Source organism: Ambystoma mexicanum, chromosome 7p, assembly GCF_040938575.1.
Source record: "Ambystoma mexicanum isolate Mex_15411 chromosome 7p, UKY_AmexF1_1, whole genome shotgun sequence".
Classification (NCBI taxonomy): domain Eukaryota; kingdom Metazoa; phylum Chordata; class Amphibia; order Caudata; family Ambystomatidae; genus Ambystoma; species Ambystoma mexicanum.
In genome coordinates, this window is record NC_090939.1 from 69827019 (window position 1) to 69853687 (window position 26669).

The following is a 26669-nucleotide window of genomic DNA, read 5'->3' on the forward strand; positions in this document are numbered from 1 at the left end:
ACTACTGCTGAGGTCCTCCCCAACCCCACTGCTAAGCAGCAGGGCTTACACATACAAACACATTTAAATGGTGCTAAAACCCCACTAGAAACCCACAGGTTACAAGGGAAAAGGAAGGAAGCAAGCTGCAGAAATGTGAAATTGCCCTGTCCTGAACGCTTTTACTCATATAGAAAGCAGGAAAGCAAGGAGGTGGAAACGAGCATCACAGCTAACAAATACCTAAAGCACATAGCATGAATTTCAAATGTCCACCGGACCCCTGGGGTCTTAACTACAACTCTTTGCTCACACTCTATGTCCTACAGAGCAACACATGACCACCCAGCCAATCCATAGATTAGGAACCTGTGGCCCATGAAGTTTAATGCAGGCCTTTTTCTAAGTTTGTGAGAAGAGAAGCAAGAGCACAGATGTGGACTAGAGCTCTGTGTGCCCAGAGCCAGCTGTGGGAGGCCAGTGCTACCTGAGGATCCCTTTGCTCACAGGAGCTAGTGCAAAAAGCAGCTCCAGCTGAACCAGAGTGTCCCAGAATGGCTGTCTGCAGTGAGAGCGTGAGGATATCTATGCCTGACAGTTCCCTCAAGCGGGGGGAGAAGTACCTGCTGGTAACAGTGTGTTATGAGTTATTGATTATAGCCCAGAAAGGCAACCGCTGGCTGGCGGATGAAAATATCACAACCTGACGAAAACCCTAATCAAGGGCAAGAAATACTTCCTAGTGAGTGTGTTCTGCAAAGTATTGGCATTAACACGTCGTGAGAGAGGTACTGCAGTCCTTGATGAGAGCTAAACCTCAGACACTGGAAGAGACCATATCAGGTTGAGCGAGAGAATGTTTCAACTGGCTCAAGTTAAACTGGGACAAGACTGAGGTGCTGATAGTAGGCCACCCTTGTGCTTCTTCATTCTGCACCACTGATTTCTGGCCTTTCTCTCTCGGTTCCTTCCCGTCACCTGTCACTATGGTTAAAGACCTGGTGGTGAAACTCTCCTCCTTGCTTTCCATGTATCCCGAGGCCAGTGCTGTTTGTCAGCTGGGCCACGTTCAGCTTAAATTGCTTGGTCAGGTTCTTCCTGTGCATCTTCATGCCCTGTTGGTTTCTGCTCTCGTGACTTCCTCCATTGATTATTGTAGTAACTTTTTCTGGCTAGCCCTGCTTACTTGCTCCACCGTCTTCAGGTTCTTCAAAATTCTGGTGCCCGGCTGGCCACATCCACCCCCGGCGCTGCTGCATCCCTCCCATGTTGATGCAACTTCACTGGCTTCCTCTAGTCAAACGCATTCACTTTAATCTATTTGCCTGGTTCACTGGGCCTTCTATGGTCTGGCAGCTGAATATATTCAGGCTAAATTTCGGCCTTATGTTCCGAGTGGTGTTCTGCGTTCGGCCGATGCCTGCCTTTTGCCTATCCCGGTGGTAAAATACAGTTGCATCGGTGGCCGTTCCTTTTCTGTGGTGGCTGCCAGATTGTGGAACGCTTTACACCACTCCCTTAGATCAACAGTCAACCACCTGGCCTTTCATAAGTCTTTGAAACCTTCCTCTTCTAGTTATCTTCTTTGTTCCTTCCTGCTAGGTAGCACCAAGACACACTTGCGTGATTGTCATGCTTTATAAGTGCCAATCAAATCCAATCAAATCTCAACCCCTTCCATTGTGCCAGGCCATATACCGCAGAGACTGGCCAATAAACAAGAGAAACTGAGGACGATCATTAGCCCCTTTGGACCAGGAACCCCCACACTTTGTAGTTATCCCTTCCTAACACTGTTTGCTAAGAGAAGAGATTAATATCCTGTATGGTTATGAAAAAGAGCCCTTTTCCTAATAGGTGCTGAACCTAAACATCTCCTGGCAAAATGAATGCGCTTTTTGAAACACGCCTCTGTGTTCATTATGTACAAAAGGAATTGACTTCTATGAACTGATATGGATAGGCAACTTAACGTCAGAGCTAGCGGGGTAGTGGTCGGTGCCACAGTAAATGCCAAAATTCCAATATGCATAAAAGCACACTGTTTGAGTAGAAGAGCTGGACTTCAATGATGAGTGTCTGGCCTTTTAAAGCTATTACTAAGACTCAAAATCCTACTTGACATCTAAAATAAGATGTAGTCAATCCTAGTAAAAGGCCATGGAAATGCCAAGTAGATAAACGCCTCTAATATCTGTACCCATGGGTCAAATAAACTCATAAAAGCAGCTGAAATAAAACATCAGAAAACATCACACCATGAAGGAGCCATACAATGAATGCTATACAAGGTTTTAAAAGTCCAGCATGACTTCAAGATGGAGCTTGATATGCAAGTCATAGGTTTGAGACAGCATAACAGTACGATAAATCTTTGTGGCGCTGCAGTCAGTGGTTCAGCTGGTCCCGCTGATGCAGGCTAATGATACAAAGGCCTTTTGGCGATAGAGATTCTCTGTGTTTCAAGAAATGAGGCAGCAGTTTGTCTTAGCCCAGATCATGCATGTTTCACGGTGTGTATCTGGGTTTCAGGCACTGTCAGCCTTGGGATTTACAGACCCATTGCACTTACTGAAGAGCTCAACGAGCCTCTCCAACAGGGCAATGCAGAGAATAACTACTCAGCATCCACAGCATGGGATTTGAACCACAGGAGGTTGAGGAGTGGGTTAGTCCAGAGCCTCTGCTGTCACAGAAGAAGGAGGTAGAACTTAGTTGGATGGTTACAGCAGGATTTTCAGGATGCATGCAAGTTAGATTTTAATGTGTCTTCTCACAACCCTATGTTCAGGGAGTGAAATGTACTGACACCAAAATAGGCAACAGGGGTTCCTGCATACTTTCCCTAGCTCAAGAGTGGTAAGAGTGACTGGGCACTTAAGGCCATCTATTAGGAGGGGAGAGGATGGTTCAAACAAGTTATTTCAATTATATTTTATCTTCTGTGAAGGTTGCAGGCAAGATTTCTCACAACCTTTTCAGAGTTCAGGGTTGTTACCTGTTAGAAACATACCTGTTAGGATCACGCCAATATCCAATGTCAAAGGGGTCCTTGGGGTACCATGTTGGGCTGGCGTTACCCCCAGGGGAACATTCAGGCCTGTATCTTCTCAGTATTGATTTGAGTTCATCTTGTACAGCTCCATGGGCAAGATGACCCGGCTTCTGACTGAGCGGGACATTGGTTCTGATGTTGCGGTACCCACAATGCTAAGTAAAAGGCCCAATGTTAAAGATGGGGCCACTATATTCAAATGCCTCTCCTGAAGAACCGTCGAACAGGGGAACCTAGTGGTCATGAAACTTCTGCTGTTTCCAACTGCTAGCCCACAATGATTCAGGCCCTCATAGGTTGAAGGTCAAGGTTTATGGATCCCTGTCTTTGGTAAAGCAGCAATTGTTCTTGTGGTGAGGAAGAAATCTGCTGGTATGCTGAAGAGGCACTGGAAAGATGCTTAGCTCCAACTACAGACCAAACCGTCTCGGGAGGATAGCTCAGGGGCAACGCGCTCTCCTTGGAATCAAGATGACGTGGAATGAAGGCAAGTTCCTTTTTACGCACACTCCTCAGTGAATACAACTCTTAAGGGAAATAGGCCAGCAGATAGCTTTGCAAGGATAACACGGTTTAATCCTACAAAATACAAATATCAGCAAAGGACTCTGCTGCTCGAGAATGTTCTGGCTGGTCTGAGAAATAAGCAGCAGCTTAAAAATCTGTGTGGCATCATCATATACAGTAAAAACTGGTGCCACTGATTGGCAAGACCATATACATGGGCCTGCTCCTAGGGGATGTCAGGCTACTATTGGTTGGTTTCTTTGCCATCTATCAGGCTCCACGTGGATCAGCTGGGCTCATCCTGTTGTCTGGTGAAGGTTGGGTGGCTCGTAAAAAACCAGTGTTGCATTTATACTAACACGCTAAACCTACTACTATATCACTGTGGCATGCACCTGGGAGGCTCGGGGGTTGGTGCCAGGGGGGAAGGGAGGTTGAAATACAGTCACACTGACCCACACATTCTGGGCTTTGTTGATACTGCACCTCCCGCAGTCAAGGCCGCCACCCTGGGTTTTGATCTATAATTTATCCCTCCCTGTACCTCGTGTTACCAAGGGTGTGCTTTATGCTGGGGGATGAAACAGTCGCGTATGCTTAGATCATTTATGGACGCTTGATTTGTGCTAGGACAGGGGGGTTGCTTATCATAGAATACAGGGTTGTGGGGGTCAGGTCAGTGGTGTGGGGTTGGCTTTGGGCTGGCTGGGTGGTTAGAGGCCTGCTGGCAGTTTAGTTGTGACGAATGGAGGCTGTGCGGAGCCTGGTGTTGTGTCTCACTCTTGCAGGGTGCATTCCTCTGAAAGATACTAAATGTTTGCAATAGTGAAGGGACATGGGGGAAGTGGACTTTCGTGAGAACTGGCAGCACAGATTAATTCTGCCTTAATGATGTTGGGCCTAGTGAAATCTTTCCATAGAGCTCGCTAGTGCAGCATGGTCATGCAAGCCTGTGTTTTCATCATACATACAAAATGGCGTTTCTTTCTAGGTGTTTCCTAATGTCATGCATCTACTGTTCATGCTATATTGCTTTTTCGCACCGTGTTTCATAGTGCGGTTTTCTTCCCCTTATACACTACACTATCTCATAGGGGATTCGCCTCACCTGAAAGAGCTTATGGGGGTGGGATATACGCATTTCCATCCCAACATGAGCAACACAGGTTCGATCCACGGGTCCCTGCTTAGAAACCTCTGGGTATTAAGCGCTTTATAAATAACCATTTACAATTACAACCGCTGGTGAGAGGTGTAGCTGTTTGGTGGCAAATGTCACTGGTCCTGTTACTGGTAGATGCAGTCAGCGTACAGCTTCATCCTTAAAGCAGAAGGCAGAGCCACATCAATCGGAGATTTAGTGAACTCTCAGATAGACTACTGCAACTGACTACATGCTGGTCTACCCACTTCCAATATTGGCAAACTCAACACACGACTGTCAGAATGGTCTTCAGGCTCTATATAAGAAATCCCACTCCACTGGTTTCATATTAAGAATATAATCTGGTTTACACTACAGTATCTGGGGAACTGCTCCTGATTATTTGAGCAGGGAAGTTCTGAAATGCACTGAGAACTCGATCCTCTGATCTGGGGTTTCCTACAATACACACAGTGCGTCGATCCACACATTGGGGCCATGGGTTTGCTGTATGGGGATCTACACAATAGAACACTCTCCAGATGTAACTTAGACTGCAATCACCTAGGCTTCACTGCATGTCTGAAAACCCTCCTCATCAAGACTTAGGCTACCGGATACAGGTTCCCCTCAGAAGGGATGATGAGTGAGTACCTAGAGGAATTAACAACACAGTGTTGTGCCCTATACAGGATCCTGCAAACTCGCTGACTTTAGGATTCCACTTACTAAACCACTTTTTGTGTAAATGAACACATGGGGCCTTATGAGCACTCCTCCTCTGTCCATTTGAGAATACATGTAGGGAGTTTCCCTTTTGTATAAAGCCACCTTCAACACTTAAGCAAAAGGTTATTGCGCAAGCACACATTTACAGTATTCTTACACAATCACTGTACATCAACACCACAGAACTCATTAAATGAATTTGATCCAATTGTTCATAAGAACATGGGATGGTTTATTAGATCAAAACCTATTGCTCAAAGACAACTTGTATCATTGCAGTATTTTCTGTTTACTTCTTGTAGTGGAAAACTCAGGAACTTCAACAGCAGCTGGACGCCCAAAAGTTGGCCATCACAAAGCTCCAGGAGCAAGAAAAGACTCTTTTAGCCACCTTCCAAACATCTCTCGGAGAGAACAACAAATTTGCTGTCTTCCTCACCAAGGTCTTTAAGAAAAAGATTAAGCGTTCTAAGAAAAAGGAGAAACAAGGAAATGAAGGTTGGTGTAGCTATTTGCTTTGTCAAAACAAATATTTAAAGTTTTTCAGTGAATATATAACTACTAATACCATGTTTTATTCATAAAGCGGTTCCTACCTCAGTTTTGTCGTTTTATGTCACAGAAAAATCTGATTTTTCTTGTATCAAAATAAATGAGACTCAATTGTTAGACCTTGCATCTATTTGAATGAAAAGCTGTGACCTGCACGTTACACACAAACACATCTCAGCACTGTTGCATAACTCAATAAACTATTTTACCAATAAAGTATTTTGGTGCTGCTTGGGAACAAATCTTTCTGCTTGATCTGGGGCTGTACAGTGAAGCCTTTTTCTAAACTTGAAATGTAAGATGCATCTGTATGATCAGCCGAGTCCGGTTTCCCAATATCTAGTTCTGGGAAGGTGTCTACCCCACTAGCTGATTGTAGAGTGTCATGTAGTTCCCTAGCCCAGGTTTCTTCTGAAATGAAACATTCAGGTATGTTAGTATTTTCTTGAACAATATCTATGATCCTAATTGCCCCAGATTGGGCTAGGAGGACGTGGTACCCGGACTTTCTGGACATGTCCATCTGCCCTCCAATAGGTCTTCCACAAAGAGAGGACCTTCTCTCACGAGAGTAGGGTCGGGTTCTTCAACCAGAGGCCAAGACAGCCTACACGCATAGTTTCTAAGAGGCTGAGGTACAAAGATTGGGACCTCCCGGATGACATAATGGAGATTTTGCTTTCGGCCAGAAGGCCAGCAATAAAATCCTTATACCGCTGCAGCAGGTGTAGGGAAAAGGATGTGGACCCTTTTCAATGCGATACACCTATGGTGTTACCTTTTGTACTACATTTGGCAAATCTGGGGCTCCAAATTGGAACAATCAAGGGTTATCTAGCAGTGCTTTCCATATTCAAGTGCACCTCATAAGAGGTATCCTACTTCAAAATACCCTTAATTCAATTTCTCAAAGGACTCACACATGTGCTTCCTCCTACACCATTCCAAATACAAACTTGGGACCTTAACTTAGTTTTAAAGTTTTTGACGTGCGCTCCTTTCGAGTCACTCCATTCTTGCCCTTTACGGTTTCTAGCTTACAAAACTATTGGGTTAGTGGCGATAACATCAGCCCGCTGGGTGAGTGAGTTGCAGGCATTATCCTGCAAACCTCTGTTTATCACTTTTTACAAGGATAAGATGTCCAAGCATGGTCGACACAGAGCTTGAAATTGCAGACACAACTATACTTATCTAATTACGTTAAGCGTAGGAACACATTTCCAATAGATACAATCTCCTCTGCACATTCTTTAGCTTTGAAATGTTTGCCTACCGAAACTGGGACCTCAGATACTTTAATAACATGCTTGCAGGGAGGCACTATTTACACCGTGCAACGTAGTTGTCAGGAGACATCCATCAGAAGTAACAATACCTCAGCAATAATGACGCCGCCAGCTTTGAGACGAGCAGTCCCTTTTTCGATGCTGGACTTTGGAACGCACTTGTATTTGCCTTAAATGGTCATGCAAGCTTTGAATTGTTTCTTTTATTTTAGTTTTAATCTGAATTGGCTAGTACTGAAGCTTATTTTCAATATCAGCAAATATGCTTCAGGGTTTAAGGCTCGTGCTAGGGCATAAGGATGATGTGGAGGAGGGACACCCATTACTGCCTTAGGTGGTGCTGGGATGTCCGTCCTGGGATAAAATAAAATGGTGAGGCCTGTTATGGCTAGTCCTCATAGGCCAGACAGGCAAGGAAGCGTAAAGCATACATGTCACGGGTTTATAAGATTATCCTGTCCCTAAATCACCACAAGGGGTCGACGCAGCTGGTGAACACTGATTCATCAAACTAGCGAAGAAGAACTCTGGCTGGAAATCTTCGGCTGCTTCCGGTTGTGACAAGGCCAGTACTCTGACCATGCCAAGAAGGGGATGTGAACTCCTTTCAGTGGCTGGGAGGCCAACCAGGGAGAAATCCAGAGGCAATCCTTCCCCTGAAGTGGGCAGTAGCAATTGAGAGGGTCTCAGTTCCTATACCCCCTGGTGGCTGAATTGGGACCTGCAACAAGAGTCAAGACCTGTTGTAGGTATGACAGTTATAAAGTTAAAGAGAACCCACAAGCACAAAATATTGTACCCGAGGTGCCCCCCGTGAGTAAAGCGCCCACTATGGGAAAATGAAACACCAACCCATGGAGTGGGCGGCATTACAACACTCAAGGGGGTCTAGGGAACGTGGACTTTGCATATAAAAGAAGACAAGTTGAATTGGCTCCCCTGCTGACAGGTCCTAACACTATTGTTCTGAACAAGCCCTTAGGTCAGGAACGGGTATGGAATGGCTTGAATATACCTGTGAAACACCCCCCTCCCCTTTGTAGTTATGACTAATATTCCAAAACACGGGCAGGGAACCTATGAAGACCAGGAGAGCCTTAAGAACAAATGCATTTATTGGATTCGGCATACAAAAGGATGATTGTCGGTAATTAGAGACAATATAAGGTTCTGCCAGAGGGTGAGGATACCAAACTCTTATTTTGATTATATACAGATGTTTCTCCAATCGTGGGAGCAAGTAGAGGTACATTTGAGCATTGATCGCAGGGCCTTGCCATTGGGAAGACTATGGTTACTCTAAGATCACCAGAGTTTTTACAATTTATGGAGGTGGGTGACAATAACAGCAATAGGGTAAGAGATAGCTCCAGCAACAGGGTGAGTATTCTATCCCCGGAAGGAGCCCCATGCAACAAGTTGGGATCCCAAGCAACACAGAAGATGTAGATTGACTGGAAGTGGGGGACAGTAGTCCTGATAAGGGTGATGGGGGCTATAATCTTTTGTCCTGGAATTCAACCGGCTTGAACAGACTCTTAGGCAATTCGAATTGGTGTGCCTTTGTGAGAAATTTCAATCTAATAGTGCTTCAGGAGACATGGACCTCCGAACCAGTCTTTTTTCAAGGTTACCAAAAATGTTTTACGTCCCCGCCACAAAAGGGCAAAAGGGTGGAACAAGTGGAGGCCTGTTGATCTGAGTGGAGGTTAGCCTGGGGTGGAGGGTGGTATCCCAGCAAACTGGTACTCTTGATTTACAATGGCTATCCATACTAAGTGAGGATAATTTAACATCTATAACAGGCCCTCCTCCAATCTATGCATGGCAACGCTGTCCTGCTTAGAGGACATTTTAACCCCACCCAAAGCAGAAAAACCTTGAATAACGTGACACTGATAGCAGGAGATTTTAATCTCCAGATTGAACCACTGGGAATACTAGAGGGCATATGGGAAGGCCACGCTACAGCCTGGGACATCCCTGACCTGATTGCACCTCCCCAGCTTGGTTGCATCACATGGCAGTGGAAACAGCTTGCATCCTGTATAACCTAAATTTAAGAGCCTGTAACGTGCGGTTTCCCAAAGACCAGCCTGTCACAACCAACTTCAAGAGTGATAATGGGTCATCTTTTTTAGACTTTATTTTTATCACATGCGCTGCATGGGCACGGGTAGAAGATTTTGAGATCTGAATAAGAATAGAGGGCGACCACTATTCTAATATGAGTGTACGAATTAAAGGACAAGGGTCATGGAGTGTTAGAAATAGAGGTTCAACACATTGTCAAATTTTGACCATAGCAGACCACGCACGCAAAGCAGTCTAGGTATTGGAACAGGATGTTAAACCATTACTGTACGCATCAATCATCCCGAACATAGAAACCATCTGTGATACTGAGTCAAACGATTTGTTAATACTAAGTCTATGAGAGGCTAAATGAAAATCTGCTCCCTCATATATCTGTATCTAAGGGAATGATTAAGAAGAAACCCCTCTGAAAAAGTGAGTGGTACGATGGAGAGTGCCGAGAGACCAAAAAGAAAATCATGGTATGTATAGAAACAAAGGAGGGCGTAGACAAAAACAAGTTGCGCTGGGCATGTTTACAGTATAAAACAATAGTATCCTCCAAAAAAATGAATTTGTACAAGCCAAGTTGTGATCTATGTCTGTGTACCAACAAAATAAAAGAATGTGCTATTTTGGCAACTTGTTACAGATAAAGAGCTGAAGGGCAATCAGACACTTAATTGCTGTATAGGAGCAGAAGAGTGGGTCTCCACTTTGAGAGTTTGTACGGGGGGCATGGAGGAAGAAGTCCCCGCACTACCAAGCAATTTGGAGGATATTCCAATGATTACTGATCGGTTATGTATTTCCATAGGTGACATAAAACAAGCAATCAACTCCCAAAAATGTGGCAAGGCAGCTGGGCCCGACCTCATCCTGGCGGATTTGGTCAACGACGAGGCAGATATCTGGGCCCCTGTCTTGTCTAGGGTTTCTAATGGAATTCTAAGGAAAGGCGTCATCCCAGAATCATGGCTTAAAGCCACTATAATCCCCTTGCACAAAAAAGGTGGGAGGAATCACCCGGCCAGCTATCACACGATATCCCACTTTGGCAGTGCCTGCAAACTCTTTGGGAAGATTATATTAAGTTATTTAGAAGACTGGGCAGAAAGCAACAATGTAATGAGCGGACTACAGGCTAGCTTTAGAAGGAACAGCGGAACCATGGACCATTGTTTTTTGTTACATATATTAATCCAGAAATATACTATCTTGAAGCGCATGAAACTATACGCTGTCTTCCTCGGCTTTAGGACAGTGTTTGAGTCTATATCCAGGGAAATGTTGTGGAAAATGTTAACTCTATGCAAAGCTCCAGCATATTTAATCTGGATAATCAGACTCCACTATTCCAGTAATAGCGCCATTGTTCATTATGGCCTAGGAGGGGAAACCACCGCAACTTTTGATGTAACAAAGGGGGTAAGGCAGGGATGTGCTCTGGCACCTCTTTTGTTTAATTTGTATGTACAAGAGATAATCAACAAATTGTTAGAGTGCCAGGACGCCCCAAAAATGGCCACAGATAAATACCCAGTGTTATTTTATGCAGATGATGGTATTTCTGGCCACAACCCCGTACATTTTGGAAAAATCGCAGGCGATATTTGTGTCCAGGTGCAAATAGCTGGGATTGCACCTGAACACCGAGAAATCAAAGGTAATTGTTTTCAAACCCTGATTTGTAAAATGTAGGCCCCTAGTGCTAAAGGTGAACAGAACCAACTAGACCATGTAAAAAACTTGGACTATTTTGGGGTACGTTTCCAAGAATCCTAGGGTTGGGCAGCCCAGGTGAAATGTTTGGTTTCTACCTTTGAAAGATTCGGGGGCTCTATCCAGGCCTTCCATGCAAGTCTTGGACGAGGAGCAATCTCGCCAGCATTAGAGTTATATGGAAAGCAGGCAGTTCCAGCCGCTCCATACAGGGCTGAACTGCGGGGGCATGCTAATCTTGTAAAATTGACATCCAGCAACTGAAGTTTATAAATAATATTGGTTTCCTTTCCCAAGACTTCTCCCTCAGCTTTAGTACTTCTGGAACTTGAGGTAACCAATGTGGCCACTTTGGCATCCATTAGCTTAGCCCTTTTTTGCTTAAGACTGTGGAACCAAGATGGGTTAGAAAAGTATAGAGACGCCTTAAGTCATGTGATGTCTTTGGAAGGAGGGAAGACAATAGACTGGCTTTGCCATGTAAAAAAGACCCTCTATGGAAAAGGAGGAGGTTACCTATGGGGCAATCAACTAAATCAGCCTATTGGAATAAGGAAAGTTCCAAGGGTTCAAGGAGCCCAAAGAGCAAGGGACCAGTTGACGGATGGTGTGTCATAAATTGATCACGAAGATGTTAATCATGTGAACCTTGAAATTTGCACGTAGCTGCTAATTGTCGAAGAGCTGTGATATATTCTTCCACCGATTCACCTGGCTCCTGAATACTCATGCGGAAATTATATCTCTCAAGAACAGTACTAGTCTTTGGATTAAAATGAAGATCCAATCTTGCCAAAGCACTGTCCAGTTCAGACATCTCGTCTCCTTCACCCCCATTCACCAACTGCGGAAGGGTTTCAAAAATTCTTTGACCCTCATATCCCAAATGATGCATCAGCACAGCAAGTTTCCTCTCAGAGGAAAATGAATTTCCCCCAACCGCCTTTAGGTAATGCAGGAATCCTTTTTTCCACTGGGCCCATTTGATTTTTGCTGGGCTAGGACTCGCCATAAACATGGGAGGGCCGCTGAGATGTGACATAGCCAATTTAGCAAACTCTATAAAGCACAATAAAGACTGGCTGTACTGGAACACTGTCCAGAAACTCCCCTTGATCAATGTCTTTCTTTTAACACTGTTGCTTCAATTTACTATTTTCTCCTCTACAGCTTCAAATATCGTCATGTGCTCTTACAGCCCAAAACATTCCATATGCCACTTTGTGCCCCCCCCTGCCTGCCGCCGTGTTCAGCTTCTGGCCTCACGGACTTTGTTAATCTTCACCCCTCCTCCCATACACATGAACCTCACTTCACTGACAGCTTGCGAATCCCGTTTTGGCATGTGCGCGTATACGCATATGTACGGTAACTTCTTTGGAGCAGGCAACACGAACGCCGTTCGCAGGAGGGAAGAGGGGACTTCGCCGTGGGGGGTTCGGAAACACGTGAACCCTAAGCAAAAGGTGATGAGAGGACGGGCACAAAGCGCAACGAACGGCCAGGCGCAGGACTTACTTCCCGGCCGCTACTTCGTTCCGTGGAATGGAGCGGCCGCTTCAGGCACAGTGCTTCAGGCACTGTATACTGCTGGAGGTCCTCGGCGGAGCAGATCCTCGTCGCCAATGATAAGTAATACTCTTCAGTCGACACAGAGAAGGCACAGGGTATTTATTTAAGTATAACAGTATAACAAGGACCTCCAGCTAAGAAGCTGCTTCCATGTAATTCTCACTCCAGCAACGAACAAACTTAGAATCTTGTATGAACATAAACAAGTGCATCATAATCACATAGAATGTTGCTTCTGTAGGTAGCATGTATGGCTCCTCACCTGACTAAGCTACTGTGCACTGCACCTGTGAAATACTATGATAACAATGCATTGATACTATAAGTTGACAACAAAGCATATAAATAAATAACTTCTGTAACCTGATAGCAACTTAAAGCTTCAACTATATAACAGTATCTAAAGGCTTTAGGGCCAGTTCAACTAGAGGACTTGCAACTTCTTCTGATAGGTAGCAACTTGGGCCTCTTGCATATGTTGGGCAAACACTACTGTTGGATTCCCTTCTAGGTCAGGAAGCTCAATTTGACAGAGCAGCCCTACAAAACGTCTTGTTGTGACAAACCTTTCTTGACTATCGCTCTCCCTGCCTCCATTACAAAAGTTACTGCTATGGGAGATGAGGAATCTGTGGGATTATGCAATCCATTAGAAGAACAAATTACCTCTGATAATGTTCTTTCTGGTGGATTCTCCTCCCACAGATTCCGTATCGCCCTCCCCTTCCTGGCCACAAGTAGAGAGCCTGATAATCCATTTCAAATTACAGTGATTCAGCTCCAGCTGCTGAATATATATCTAAGATGAGACATCTGTGAAAAGAGAATTAATCGGAAAGAATATTACCACAAGTAAGTAACTTGTTTTTCCATACCACAATGAGTTTTGAGTCAGCCTGCATGCACGAAGGTTAATTGCAAGTAGTGAATTCTTCTAGCTTGTTCTCGTCAGAAAGTCACTAACTCACTGCTGGTATCTGCATTTAACCTCAGCATTTCACCTTTTGAATTTTGATAAATTAAAATCCATTCAATTGGCGAACACTACCACTGGTTATTTGTAGTGTACAAAAAAGAAAAAATGTTGGTAGCAAGTGCCATGTCAGGTGGAAGTTATTATTGTAAGAACATACATTTGCTTACATTTTACTGCTTAAGATGCATCAACGCTCCCGTCCCAAGTAATTATTTCACTGTGTAAAACGTATGTGTCTATTTCAGATGAAGATGAGGACAGCGATGAAGATTCCGATGATGAGTCCGGATGGGAGAGCAGTGACGAAGATGACGCTGGATCGGAGGATGAACCCTTTGATGACACCATCTGCCCAGATAGTAAGCCACTTGTGTGTAAATATGGAGTGTGATGTGCCTAGCTTTGCAGATATGCACATCTTTAGGAAATGCTTGCCCATCATTGAGGCATACTTTGCATGCTCGAGAGGGACCGACCGTGCTCATAGAAATGTAGATTGTGGGGCATCCCGCGCAACAGTGTGCCCATCCCCATGGCTTCCTCTCCACTCGAATGTTCAAAGAGTTGAGCTTCCTTCCATTGTTCTGCTTAGAATGTAGCTAAAGCTTTGTTTTGGGGGGTAAGGGGTAAGCGTTTCTATTGAAGTAGAAAACTATGTGTTCTTAGTGGAGCACCAAAACTTAACCAAAGCTTTCTCAGTAACTTTTTTGTTTTGTGATGAAATACTTTGTGTGGCTGTATAACTGTGGCAGGGAAGAGGAAGAGCTAATAGCGGTGAGATAATGGAGAGAGTGTGGGTGTTGCTTGTATGATAATGTTTGTATGATAGTGTTGCTCTTTTGTATATCTGGGAATAGAGTTTCATTGAAGGGGGAAAGGAGGGTGGAAGCTGGAAATGGGTTGCATGACAATGGATACGCAATAAGAGCCATTGAGTAGGTGAGATCAATTCTGCAAGATAATGAGGGGCAGTGCCATGAATGAATTTAAAAACAAGGAGTAGAAACTTGGAAAGAGATCGATTACATGGCGTGCCATCCGACACGGTGTCAGTGAACAGAAGTAGTGAAGGAACGGAGGAGGTTGTAAAGGGTGTGAGTGGCAAAGTTTACAAATAATTTGATGGACAAATAGAGAATAGAGAGACTGTAGCAATAGTTGAGCAATAGTTGAGATTGCTGAATATGAGGGTAAAGATAAGCATTTTAGCAGAGTGATAGGTTAGAGGGTTGCAGATTTTCCTTTTATTAAGAAGGGTGAGCCTGACAGCGGTAGCATTGGAGGTAATACATTGGCAGAGTTTAAGATTCCTGTCAAAGGTGGACACCAAGTTTGCTGGTGATTAGCGGTCAGGCGGAAAGAAATGGGAAAGTTGAAGGAGGCTTGCAGCATGATCAGTGGAAAGGTGATTTACTTCACTCTTTGAGGAGTGAGGCCTACAACATTGAAATGTCAGCTAGTGCTTGATAGCAAAGGATCACTAAGACATGCGAGAAGAACAGTCAGGAGTGAATGTTGGCAATGAGAAAAAAATATGGATGTTGTCAGCACAAATGTGGTGAGAGAACCCCAAGGGGATGGGTTTACCAAGAGAGGAGTTATCAAGGTTGAATAGCAATGGCCCTTTGTTAGAGCCTCGGGCGACTGGAATCCAGGTGGAATAAGTGGTATTTGAGTTGCAGGTGTGGTGAAAGTTTGGTTGCAGAGGTAGGAGCTAATCCAGGCAAGAGCAATGTCTGGGAAGCCCCAGACTAGAACGAGTCGGGAGGGATAGTCAACTGTGTCAAAGGCTGAAGACCAATCTAAGAATATAGCAACAGAGGAGAGTTTGGAGTGGTGTGTAGAGAGGTAAGAAAGTGGGTGAGTGCCATTTTTGTGGAATGGCATCTTCAGAAACCAGAGAGGCAGCTGTGCCCCAGCGATTGTTGACTTCAAGGTAGTTGGTGGTCTGGGCGAAAACTGCATTCCAGGACTTAATACTGGAGTACTGGGGAGAAGGTACACAGGCCAATAGTAGGTAGGGTTGTTGGGAGGGCTTATTTTTTTAATTACATTTTTTAACTTGTTTATTTGTAAATCAGCACACAGATGATAATTAGATTACAACATTCAATTAGCAATTACCTCCGGTTCAATACTCCCATAAATCCCCGACCCCTACCTCTTCTCCCCCCCACTCAACTGCCGTTGCAGTCTCGTTCTGCAAGGGCAAGGGCCGGCTCCCTGTCCTCTGATTGAGGGGCTCTTGCCACGAGGTGTGGTTTAAATGTTAATGCTGGGAAGTTCTGTTCGTAGTCCAACACCGGAGCCCAAATATTTAGGAAGAGGTGGAGGAGGCCCCTGTTAGCTGCTGTGATTTTTACCACTATTAAGATGTCCCACAGTTTCAGCCACCATAGGGTAAATAGGGGGCCCTCTGGAGATTTCCAGGTGCGTGCTACCGTGATCTTGGCGGCGAGGAGAAGCTGTGTCAGGAGGGCTGCCTTCCTGCCAGCTTTTGGGTAAATACCTGTGATTGGAACTCCCAGTAGGATTAGTTCCGGCTCCAGTGGTATCACCACCTGGGTGATGTCTGCTATCGTCGCGGTGCATTGGGGCCAGAACTCCCTTATCACTGGGCATGACCACCAGGTCTGCATATGGGATCCCGGAAGGCCACAACGGCGCCAGCATAGGGGGTCCAGACCTTGGTTAAAGTGGTGTAGTCGGAGTGGTGGGTAATACCATTGCAGTAGTAGTTTATTTGCACACTCCCGGTTGGTGACACAGAAGGAGGATGAGTGTGTCCTCGACCAAATGTCTACCCAGGACTAGTCCTCTATTGGGTGCCCCAGGTCTGTCTCCCACTGTGCCCCACATAGGAGGCCCTGGCGGTAAGGAAGTCCACCTGTAACAGTCTATAGAGGGCTGAGATTCTCCCCTGAGCCGGTGGGTCTGCAATTGTGAGCTCGCGGGGGTTAAGGGCTTGAGTAGCCGCAGCGCAGGTCAAGGGGTGGGAACACCAGTGCCTCAATTGCACATAGGAGAACCTGTCTGTTTCCAATCGGAAGGCGCTCTTGCATTGCTCGAAGGAGTGCGGTTGGTCCCCCTCAAAGAGCTGCCCAAAGAGCTAAGACCTCCCGCTATCCAATTCCCAAAATTCGGCAGGCAAGATCCCGGAGTGAAAGCCGGGTTGTGGAAGTCTGGGGCGGAAGGGCTCAGATCTCTCTGGATGTCTTTACATTTACGAGCCCTGTCCCACGCTTTTAAGGTGTGCTTAGTAGAGGACAAGATGCCTGGCCAGGTCCTGCGCAGAGAGGGCGGGAGATGTGGTAGGAAGCGTTGGGGGAGAGGAGAGGCAGGCGGGACTGTTCAATCTCCATCCATTTCGGGCGTCCCGAGGCGATGGCCCAGGCCTGTGTGTGAGCTATTTGTGCAGCAGCCTGGTACTTCTGGAGGTCGGGCACTCCTAAGCCACCTAGCCTGGGATTGCTCATCATGGTCCTCTGGGGGATCCGTGACTTTTTACCCTTCCAAATGAAGCAGAATATTTTCTGTTGCTGGAGCGGGGGCCGTGGAATTGTAATGGGGAGGGAAGAGCATGCATAGAGGAATCGTGGGAGGAGATATATTTTACACGCCGTGATACGACCTAGGAGTGAGATCTCTTGCGGGAGCGATCGGTCGAGGTCCCTCTCTAAGTCTTTGAAGAGCGAGGGGAAGTTTGCCCGGTAAGTGTCCTCCGAGCTGGCTGGGATCTGGACCCCCAGATAGGGGATAGACATTTCGCTCAGTTAGATCGAGCATCTGGAGAGGAAGGACTCCCGGTCCCCCCGTTCCAGTCCAATCCCTAATGCTGCTGATTTCCCGAAGTTGATGGTAATACAGATACCCTCCCAAACCTATGGATCTCCGCCAGGGCAGCCTCTAGTGAGGTTGCAGTATCCGTTATGGACAGCAACACGTCGTCCGCATAAACAGCGATTTTGTATTGTATTTGTATTTTATTGATTTATAAAGCGCCTTACGCCAAAGCGCTGTACAAAGAACAACATAATACATAAAACATGAAACCTGAAATTTTGTGTTGGGAGGGACCCACTCGGAGGCCTTTGATTCGGGGGTTAAGGCGTATTCTCTGGGCAAGTGGTTCCATGACTAGGGCGAAGAGTAGTGGCGAGAGGGGACAACCTTGTCTAGTTCCACAGATCAGTGGGATTGGATCGGATAAGAGGCCATTGACTCTAAGTAGGGTTTTCGGGGCTTGATAGTTAGCTAGTATCAGCCTTCTCAGGGTGGGCCGAATTGAAAGGACTCCAGGGTGAGTCGCAGGTATTCCCAGTCTACTTTATCGAACGCCTTGGTTGCGTCTAGGGCTAACAAGGTCAACTTCTGTGAGTCTTGATTTGCAACGTCTATCAAGTTGAGGACCCTGCGAATGTTATCTGCGGTTTATCTATGCAGTATAAATCCTGTCTGGTCCGGGTCTATGATTTCAGGGAGAACTCCCGCTAATCGGTTTGCTAGGACCTTCGAATATATGTTAGCGTCGAGATTTAACAACAAAACGGGCCTATATGAGGCATTGTCCCTGGGGTCTTTACCCGATTTGAGGGCGAGTACTGTGATCGATTCCTGCATCGAGGGGATGATAGTTTCCGTGACAGCAAAGGAGTTAAAGAAAGTTGTCAAGGGGGCCAGCAGTTGGGGGCGTAAAGTTTTATAGAATCGAGTCGTGAATCCGTCTGGCCCTGGGGCCCGAGGTTTAAGACTCTTGATGGCTGCGTCAACCTCCTCACTAGTAATCGGATCTTCCAGGTTCCCTTTCATCGCCTCTGAGAGCCGAGGGAGGGCCGTGCCCCACAGGTAGCTTTTCTGTTTCTCCGGCGATCGCGGGGATGCCGACATGGTGCCTGTGAGGTGGGCAGCTGCTAGTTGTAGCTTGTCTCGCTCTGCAAATGTGACCCTGCCTTGGGGGTCGCGTAGGCCCTGGATGGTATTTCGCTTCTTGGCCTTAGCAAGTTTCTCCACCAGGAATGTGTTCACTTTATTACTTTTGGCTTAGTAGCCTTGCTTTGTTTTAGCTAGCAGCTACGCTGTGTCCTCGGCGTAATGAGCGTCAAGCCTCTTCCTAGTTGCCTGCAGGACCCGGTAGGATCTCAGGGTCCAGCCTTTGGCCTTACAGGCTGCCTCCACCTCATGGACCTCCTTTTCCAGGGCCTGGCGGGCCTGCCGTCTGCGCTTGTGGAATGCAGCTCCCTGGACTATTAGCGCTCCTCTTATCACAGCTTTCATTGCATCCCAGGTATTGCATCCTCATTCCGATTCTCTGTGAAAAAGGTCTTGATTGACTTTGCTATGGAGTCTCGCAGCGGCATTTCTCCCAGAATAGGGTTGTATAGTATCCATCTATGTCCTGGGGGAGGGTCAGGATCGTGGGCTTGAAGCATCAAAGTGACAGGAGCATGATCAGAGAGCACCCTAGTGCCAATGGTTACTTCGTCCGTGAAGGCTAAGAACTGAGGGGAAGCCAGCAAGAGATCGATTCGGGAATGTGTTCTGTGGACGTAGGAGTAGAAAGAGTAGTCACGCTCCTCGGGGTGAAGCACCTTCCATGTATCCACCACATTGAGGGTCCTGAACAGTTGGAGTAGGCTCGCTGCCACCATGAAGTCTTTGCGAGTGGGTGGGAGCGATTTGTCTTTGGGAGGGTCCGGGACACCATTGAAATGTCCCCCAATAATAGTTTGGCTTTCGATGAATTGCGAGAGGGCTTCCTCTAGTGCTGTATAGACCTCTTCTTGGTTTTCGTTCGAGGCATAGATCGAGATGAGGGAGTAGAGCTGACCGTAAATCTGGCATTTGACCGCTACAAAATGGCCCTCGGGACAGAGCAGTGTATCCAGTATTTGCGGTCTGAGGTCCTTTGCAAAGAGCACTGCAGTGCCCCCTTTCTTGGAACCATTGGAGGCTAGGGAACTGCACTGGAAAGAATCCATCGCAAAGCCGGGGGAAGTCCACTGGGGTCAAGTGCGTCTCCTGGAGGAAGGCCACTGCAGCTTCCTCATTCTGCAAGCGTCGGAGCTTGGATTTCCTTTTGTTTGGGGAGTTCAAACTCTAACGTTTAAAGTAAGGAACTCCAGTTTTCGGTGCAGGGGAGATGACCCCTGGGCTTCTGCGAGCTCTTGGGATGGTGGTGAGGGGGGGTGGAGTTTAGATGGCATCCGGAGGCTTAGTGAAGATGCGGTCATCATGCGGCTGAATTTTTAACTCCCTCCAACAGGAGGGTGAACATGTAATGGTCCGGTAGGGCTAGGGCGGTAACCAGGTACTGAGTTCGCCTCCAAGGGGGACTAGATGGCATATGCCTTAAACGGGGTCATGGGCCGCTCGGGGCCCGCAGCATCATAGTTATCGTTTCCAATTCCGCTGTCATTCATCTCAGGAGCAAGTCGCAGCGGCTTCACTTCACATTCTGGCGTCTCTGCACTTTCGTCCAGGCCGGATGTTTTTGCTTAGGGGGACACCTGTTTGACTCCTCCGGAGGGCGATGCAGACTGTGAGAGGATGAATTCTGAGTAGCTTCCGGGTGTAGTATCGTTGCAGCGTTCTCCAGGTGGCTCACCGTGCGTTGGGTTCCTTGGTAAGAGAACTGTAGCGCAGTGGGTAATAGCCATCGGTAGCAGACCTGGTGATCTTGCAGAAACAGGGTTAAGGGCCACAGAGTTCTTCTCTTCTGCAATGTTACAAGAGAGAGGTCCTGATAGATCTGGAGCGGAGCGCCATGGAAGGTTAACTCATCTAGAGAGCGGCCTATGGACGAGATGGCCTCCTTGGTGGAATAGAAGTGGACCCTCGTTATCACGTCAGGGGGGGAGTCTGATTCCACCCCTCATCTTGGGCATAGCCTGTAGGTGCGGTCTAACAGGAGTTGGGCTTTATCCATGTGCGGGAGCAAAGATTGAAAGAATTTGCCCGCATATTTGGCTAGATCTTTGTCCGGTACTGTAGAGGGGACCCCCACGGATCCGGAGGTTGTTCCGGCGGGCTCCATTTCCCAGGTCCTCCTGTTTAAACTCCAGCACTTCACCCCTGTCCTGCAAGGCTTGAATTGAGTGTTGCATTTCCACTAGCGTTGCGGCGTGTCCCTGGGTTAGATCTTCAACCTCCCCAAGCCTTTGTTCCGCCTCCGTGATTCTTTGATCTGTTCGCTCCAGCTTCGTAGTGAGCTCCGCCATGCAAGATCTGGACTCTGTTTTAATGTCTAGCATGAAGGACTGGATGTCTTCTTTAGTTGCTAGGCTTCCCTGCTCTTCCAGAGACTTCTGTGGCGTGAGTTTAGGGGGCGGGGGGCCCAAATTTCTTTTTTCCCCCTTATCTATTGTGAGCAACATAGTGTAAATGTCTGAGCTCTTGGACTGTTTGAGGTTATTAGCCATAGCTCTCGGTTCCGGGTACTTTGGTTGTTGGATCTTCAGGTTCTAAGGTCTCAGAGGGCTTGCTTGACAGCTCCTAGGTCATCCACTGGGGGGGTCTTCCCCTAATGCTGCCCCGTAGGGTATAGGGAAGTTACTTCCTCTTTTGAAGATCAGGTGTTGGGTTCGAGGCTGTCTACGGGAGAGAGGGGAGTGGGCCGAGGCGTCCCAGGAATCAGCAGGCGAGGGAATCACCACGAGAGCTGGCTGTAGCAGGCTGGTCCCCAGCAGGCAGCAGCCTGGGTCAGGTGAGGCCGTGGGTTGCGCCGGGGGGCTGTTGCTGAGGGTGGCCGCTTCAGGGGTTCTGGGGCTAGGGCACAAGACTTGCTGGTTCACCCGGGAAAGGCCAGTTGCTTATTTTTCACTTGGGTCTCAGGGTCTATTTTGTCCAAAGTGCGGGCGCCGTTGGGAGAGGGCTGTATGGCCCTTCTTCATTTACCTCCTCTCTCCTACCTCGCAGGCCCCCAGAACCTGGGCCGCTGGGGCAGTAGGAAGCCCAGTGGCATTAGCAGGGGGGGGCAGGTGAGGGCCGATGAGGGCCTATCACTGGATTCAGACCTGCGGGTCTGGGTGAGCAGGGCGCTCTAATCACTGGGCCAGCATGTACCTTTCACCTACTGCTGGGCTGCCGCACCGTCAGGTTGCTAGGGCCTCGTTTAGTGTCCTGCGACGTGTGGTTTTGCCTCCTGGCTGCTTCCGCTGGGCGTCAGGATTCTAGGAGCCCAAGAAGATCCCGGTCTGGCCAGGCCCGATGGACGCCCCAGTGCTCTAGGGGTGCTGTACCTCAGCCGCAGGAGATTCAATTCTCAGGACGGGAGGAGGGTCCAGTCCCTGTTGGGATTTATTCCCTCCAGCGGGGCCCTCTCTCCTTGCAGTGTCGGATTATGTCCTGTCCTCTGTGGATGGTGCCACGCCGGCTAAGAGCTGACTGCAGTACTACGCTGCGGGCTCCGGAGCCGTAGAGTCCGTGGCGCTTCGATGTTCTGCTCCTTGGTTTTTCTTCCTCCACAAGGGGGTAGGAGGGGTCGGGAGCTGCTCTCTTCCAGGTTCTGGGGACGCCTCACTTTAGGAGTCCCGTCCGCTCGGTTGCAAGTTCACAGGGGAGCTTCACCGATGTCTCGTGCCCAGCTACTTACTTGGTCTCCCTGTCCGCCATCTTGGAATGATACGGCAGGCAGGGGGGGCTCGGTTCGTTGGCTTTGTATCGGGGCATCAGGGCACCCCAGGAGCCCATTCTACTTCCGGAGGACTCTCCGTGCCTTCTTTTAGCTGCCGCCGCAGGGGTGACTTCAAGCAGTCGGCGGAAAGGTTATAATTTTGGCGGATGCTGCGGGTCCTGAACAGAGGCCATCAGAGGAGCTGCCACATAGCTGGCGCTCCTGGCCATGCCCCGAGGGGGCTTATTTTTTTTTAAACACTTTTTATTAGCATTTTTTAACATAACAGTAATCACAACCCCCAAAGGTACTGCACATCCCCCTCCACCTCCCTCCCCACTTCAAGTTCCCAGGTTATTTCCTCCAGGCCTCTCCACCCTTTCCAGTATTGGCGGTAGACTTTCCTTCATATTCTGTAGTGTCCCTGGGAGCCGGGCTACTCCACGGCTGCCCGCTTGGTCCTCATCCTCCTTATTTCCCTCTTTCATCCCCCCTTTCTTGTCCGATTGGCCCACCTTCATGGTGGCCGTAGATCATTGGCTTTTGACAAGTCATTCAGTAATTGGGTCCAGTGTATTGTCACCCCCTCCACTTCCATCTCAGCTTCTGCCTTCTGCAAGGTCTCCAATTCCGCCATCCCCCATCTACAAACATCTGCTCGTCACGCATTTATTGTGGACCTTGTAGGAGGGATTCCTGCATTCCTAGAGATAATGGACACGGGAGTTTCGGGGACCTCCCTTACATCCTGCCTTTCCAGACACACTGGAGCTAGAGGCGGGTTTCAAGACTGAAGCCCGCTAAAGTGTTACATCAGAATGTAGGATAAAGGGCTTCTAGGCAGCCCCCCCAGCACTCCACATAAGATGGTGTGCGCTGGACCCACGAAGCGAAAAGGTAAGTAAAGTCTGTTTCTCTTTACTATTCTTGGGAACAGTAGTTCACACAAGAAAAGGTATTTAAACCTTATGAGAAATCTAAAGGATTTTTCAGTGACTCTGCACTGAAGGTGCTGTATGTCACCATACAAAAAGTAGATGCCTATGGAGTTTGTCAGACTCCAAAAACGGAGGAAACGCATGATCCAAATCAGGTCAAAACACATGAGAGAGTGAGAAAAAGGTCTCACTCACTCCAGGGTCAAAATTAAAAGTCCTAAAGTCCAGTAAAAGAGCTGGGGGTCTCTAAGGTGGGAAGAATTCAGCACCAGAAAGTAAATTCTCCCTAACAGGAGCCTCACTAAATCTGTACCTGTTGAAATTAGCCAAAGATGGCTTATCACACTCATCCATCAAGGTACATTTGGCAGCAGTTTCTAGATACACCAGAAAACGAGGAAAAGCTTCTATTTTCAGAGCCTGCATCATAAAACACGCCATGAAGGGCCTATTCCCCTCCTGCCCCCCTCAGAAAAAAGCACCACCTCAGTGGAGCTTAAACAATGTGCTGTCTGCTCTAATGAAACCTCAGTTCGAACTAATGGTGACCACAGGCAAAGTTTGCGTCTTGGAAAACCGCTTTTCTGGTGGCGGTCAAATCTTTCAGGCGGATGTCAGAATTACATGCACTATCTGTCAAACCTCCATATCTCAGGTTTGAAAGGAACAAGGTCATCCTGAGAACAAACATTACGTTAATTTCCAAGGTACTATCCACCTTCCACTTACAAACTGAGGTTACTCTACCAGTTTTCTAAGCGCATCCATCCACACCAGTGGAACAGTCTCTATACTCGCTAGACCTTCGAAGAGTTATCAAGTTCTACATTGACAGAACTTCAGCACCCTTTTGTGGAAGTGACCTGGGAGCTGTTTCACCACGGGTTCACTCTTCCTACTTCACCTTCTTCCTTTAATAGTCCTCTGTGTCTCACCTTTCTCCACCTCGAGTTGTTGTGGACCGCCTCTGCACAGCTGTCGGACCACTCAGTTCCACTGTGACAGGTTACGTCTACTCCATGTTCTCTTGCCTTCTTTTAATAATCACTTACGCAGTTCTACGTAGGCTATGGTATGCAGTCTTTGCACCATTGTTGGACCACCTGGTCCACCCACTACATGTCGTGCCACCACCTCTCAGTCTCTGCAGGTTTATCCCAACCGACTCGCAAGACACTTCTCGGGCATCCCTATATTCCTCTTCTCAGCCTTGGAGATGAGCCTCCTTGCAGTTTCCGGAAGGCCTGCATCAGCTTTCTAGGTTTCGCTGCTGCCTGCTCAGTCACCTGGTTCTCCTTCCGGCTGTATCGCAGCTTCCAGCTTGGCAGAACCACGCAGGCCCTTGGTGGACGGGTCAGAGGATGACAACAAACACAGTCCTTCTTTGCTGTTCAGTTTAGATAGCGGGGTCGGCCCCAGTGTAACATCTGTCCAATTGACTGCAGCTGCTCTAGCCTTCGTCCCGCTCGAATGTAGCATTTTTGAGCGCTTCTTCATCTAGTTACCTATGTCAACAGGAGGGTTCGATGTTTTACAGTAACACATGGTTTCTGGGGTAATCTTATGTTGATGGGATTTTGGTGTTATAGTCAACCTACATGATGGGGTCTTACAGAGATAGTGGCTCCCAATGATGTCCTTATCCCAAGGAGAGGAGTCTCGCTCCATGAAATCTTCCTGCATGTTACCACCCCTACAGGGACTACTGGTTAGTGGCCTCAACTACCTAGCCTCATGGAAAGGGGTTCTCCCCTGGAGAGAAGTGACGCCATCTGAAGGATCGTCACAGTGCCTCAAGAAAGGTCACGACCAAACTCATGCCCAGGAGAAATGGTACTGCCTTGATGTTTAATACACCAGCGATGAAGGATTTGTTAGAGGGTCTTCAGAAACTCTACATTGACTGGTCAGGTGGCTCCCTCAGCCCTGTGAGCTAAATTGTGTCCTCTCAAAATGAATGGTTCCGCCTTTTGAACCGATGCATAAATCTCCTTCACAGTATTTTCCCTTTAATAGTGGCTATTAGATCCTCCAGAAGAGCATGTGTAATCTAACCATGTGCCCTCACCAGCCTTACTATACTTCTGTAATAATTAGGTAGTTCTTAGAACTCACCCAAAATTCCTAATGTCGCCTCAGATTTTCACATCTATCAATTCATAGCTCTACCATCTTTCTTCTCAAAACAGTCCTCTCCGGCGGAGAGGTCTCTTCATACCTAGAGGAGAAAAAAACAACAGATAGGCAATTGATGTTTGCTTTGTTTTTGGTTGAAAACAGTTTCAAAAATATTTATTTTTATGAACATTTTAATTGAGATCAAGATCAGAGGCAGAGCTATTCAGTGTTTATGACTTCATTGAATAGGCCAATGATGGAAAAACTAGGATTACAAACAAGTAATGCATCCTTGTTTGTGTTCCTGTGCCCCCAACCCCTCCAATTACAATCCCTGAAATGTATGGGCAGTGGAACACCTCCCATCTCCACCAATGTTCCCTTGGTCTGCATTCCAGAACTTGGAAACAACAGAATCCCCAGGATTACCAATGTTCCCCTAGGGGTACACCCTTCTATAAAGCCACTTTAATGACTCACTTTGGCAGGCCCACCTCCCTTTAAATCGTACGCAAATTGAAGCCTCCAACATTGCTGTTCACTTCATGGCATTCGCCTTAGCCCAATGTGTTACTCCTTTTTTTTATTTTTTATTTTTTTTAAAACTCTTTTTATTGAATTTTTATAACATGTCAAACAGATAATGAAAGAAACAATCCCTCCGACCTCCTCCCTCCCTACACCAACCCCCTCCCACCACGGCAGCGAGCATTAACATCCCAAATCACCGTCCTACCGGGCAAACACTCAACGCTCATTGTAGGTCCAATAGTCTCAGTCGTTGCAGGCACCACATCACCCTAAAGTCATCCTTAAGAAAGTTCATAATTTCCCCCCAATCCGCTGCAAAGCTCTGCACTTTATTGTTCATGGCATATGTTGGCCATTCCAGAGCTGCTATTTCCCAGATCTTCCGGAACCAGTCCTGGCACCTAGGCACCCTCCATCTCTGAGCTATTAACAACATAGCCGCCAAGGATAGTATTGTTTTAGCCTTTTCCCTTCCTCTAGGTTCCCCCGCCCCCGATGCCGTTCAACTGCCTAAGAGGATTTGCACTGGCGTTCTTTCATCTCCCGAACCAAAGGCCTGCTCCTGCGCCTTTCGTATCTCATCCCAGAAAGGTTCAATCCTGGGGCATTTCCACCAAACGTGTTGTGCTGTACCCGCCATCCCACATCCCCTCCAACACTCCTCCGATATTGTTGGGAACATCCTATGGAGTCTGACCGGGGTGTAGTGCCACCCGAATAGTATCTTATACCAGATTTCCTGTAATTGTGACGCTTTAGCCAGTTTACGTATCCTCCTCCGTAGCCTCTCCCATTCCGCCCTGTCAATCTCTCGCCCTACGACTAGTTCCCATTCCCTCATATAGGCCCATTGCGTGCCAGCATTGTCTC

At 47.3% G+C, this 26669-nt stretch overlaps 1 protein-coding gene across 3 annotated transcripts in view; it reads left to right on the top strand.

Annotated features, from left to right (window-relative positions):
* CFAP44 (cilia and flagella associated protein 44) overlaps window positions 1-26669 on the top strand; it is a 1393686-nt gene that overhangs the window by 1251189 nt on the left and 115828 nt on the right. For all 3 annotated transcript variants that reach the window (XM_069635797.1, XM_069635796.1, XM_069635798.1), the window contains 2 exons: window positions 5717-5912; window positions 13847-13960. In XM_069635797.1, coding sequence (XP_069491898.1) covers window positions 5717-5912; window positions 13847-13960 — 310 coding nt within the window. The remainder of the gene's footprint in view (window positions 1-5716; window positions 5913-13846; window positions 13961-26669) is intronic.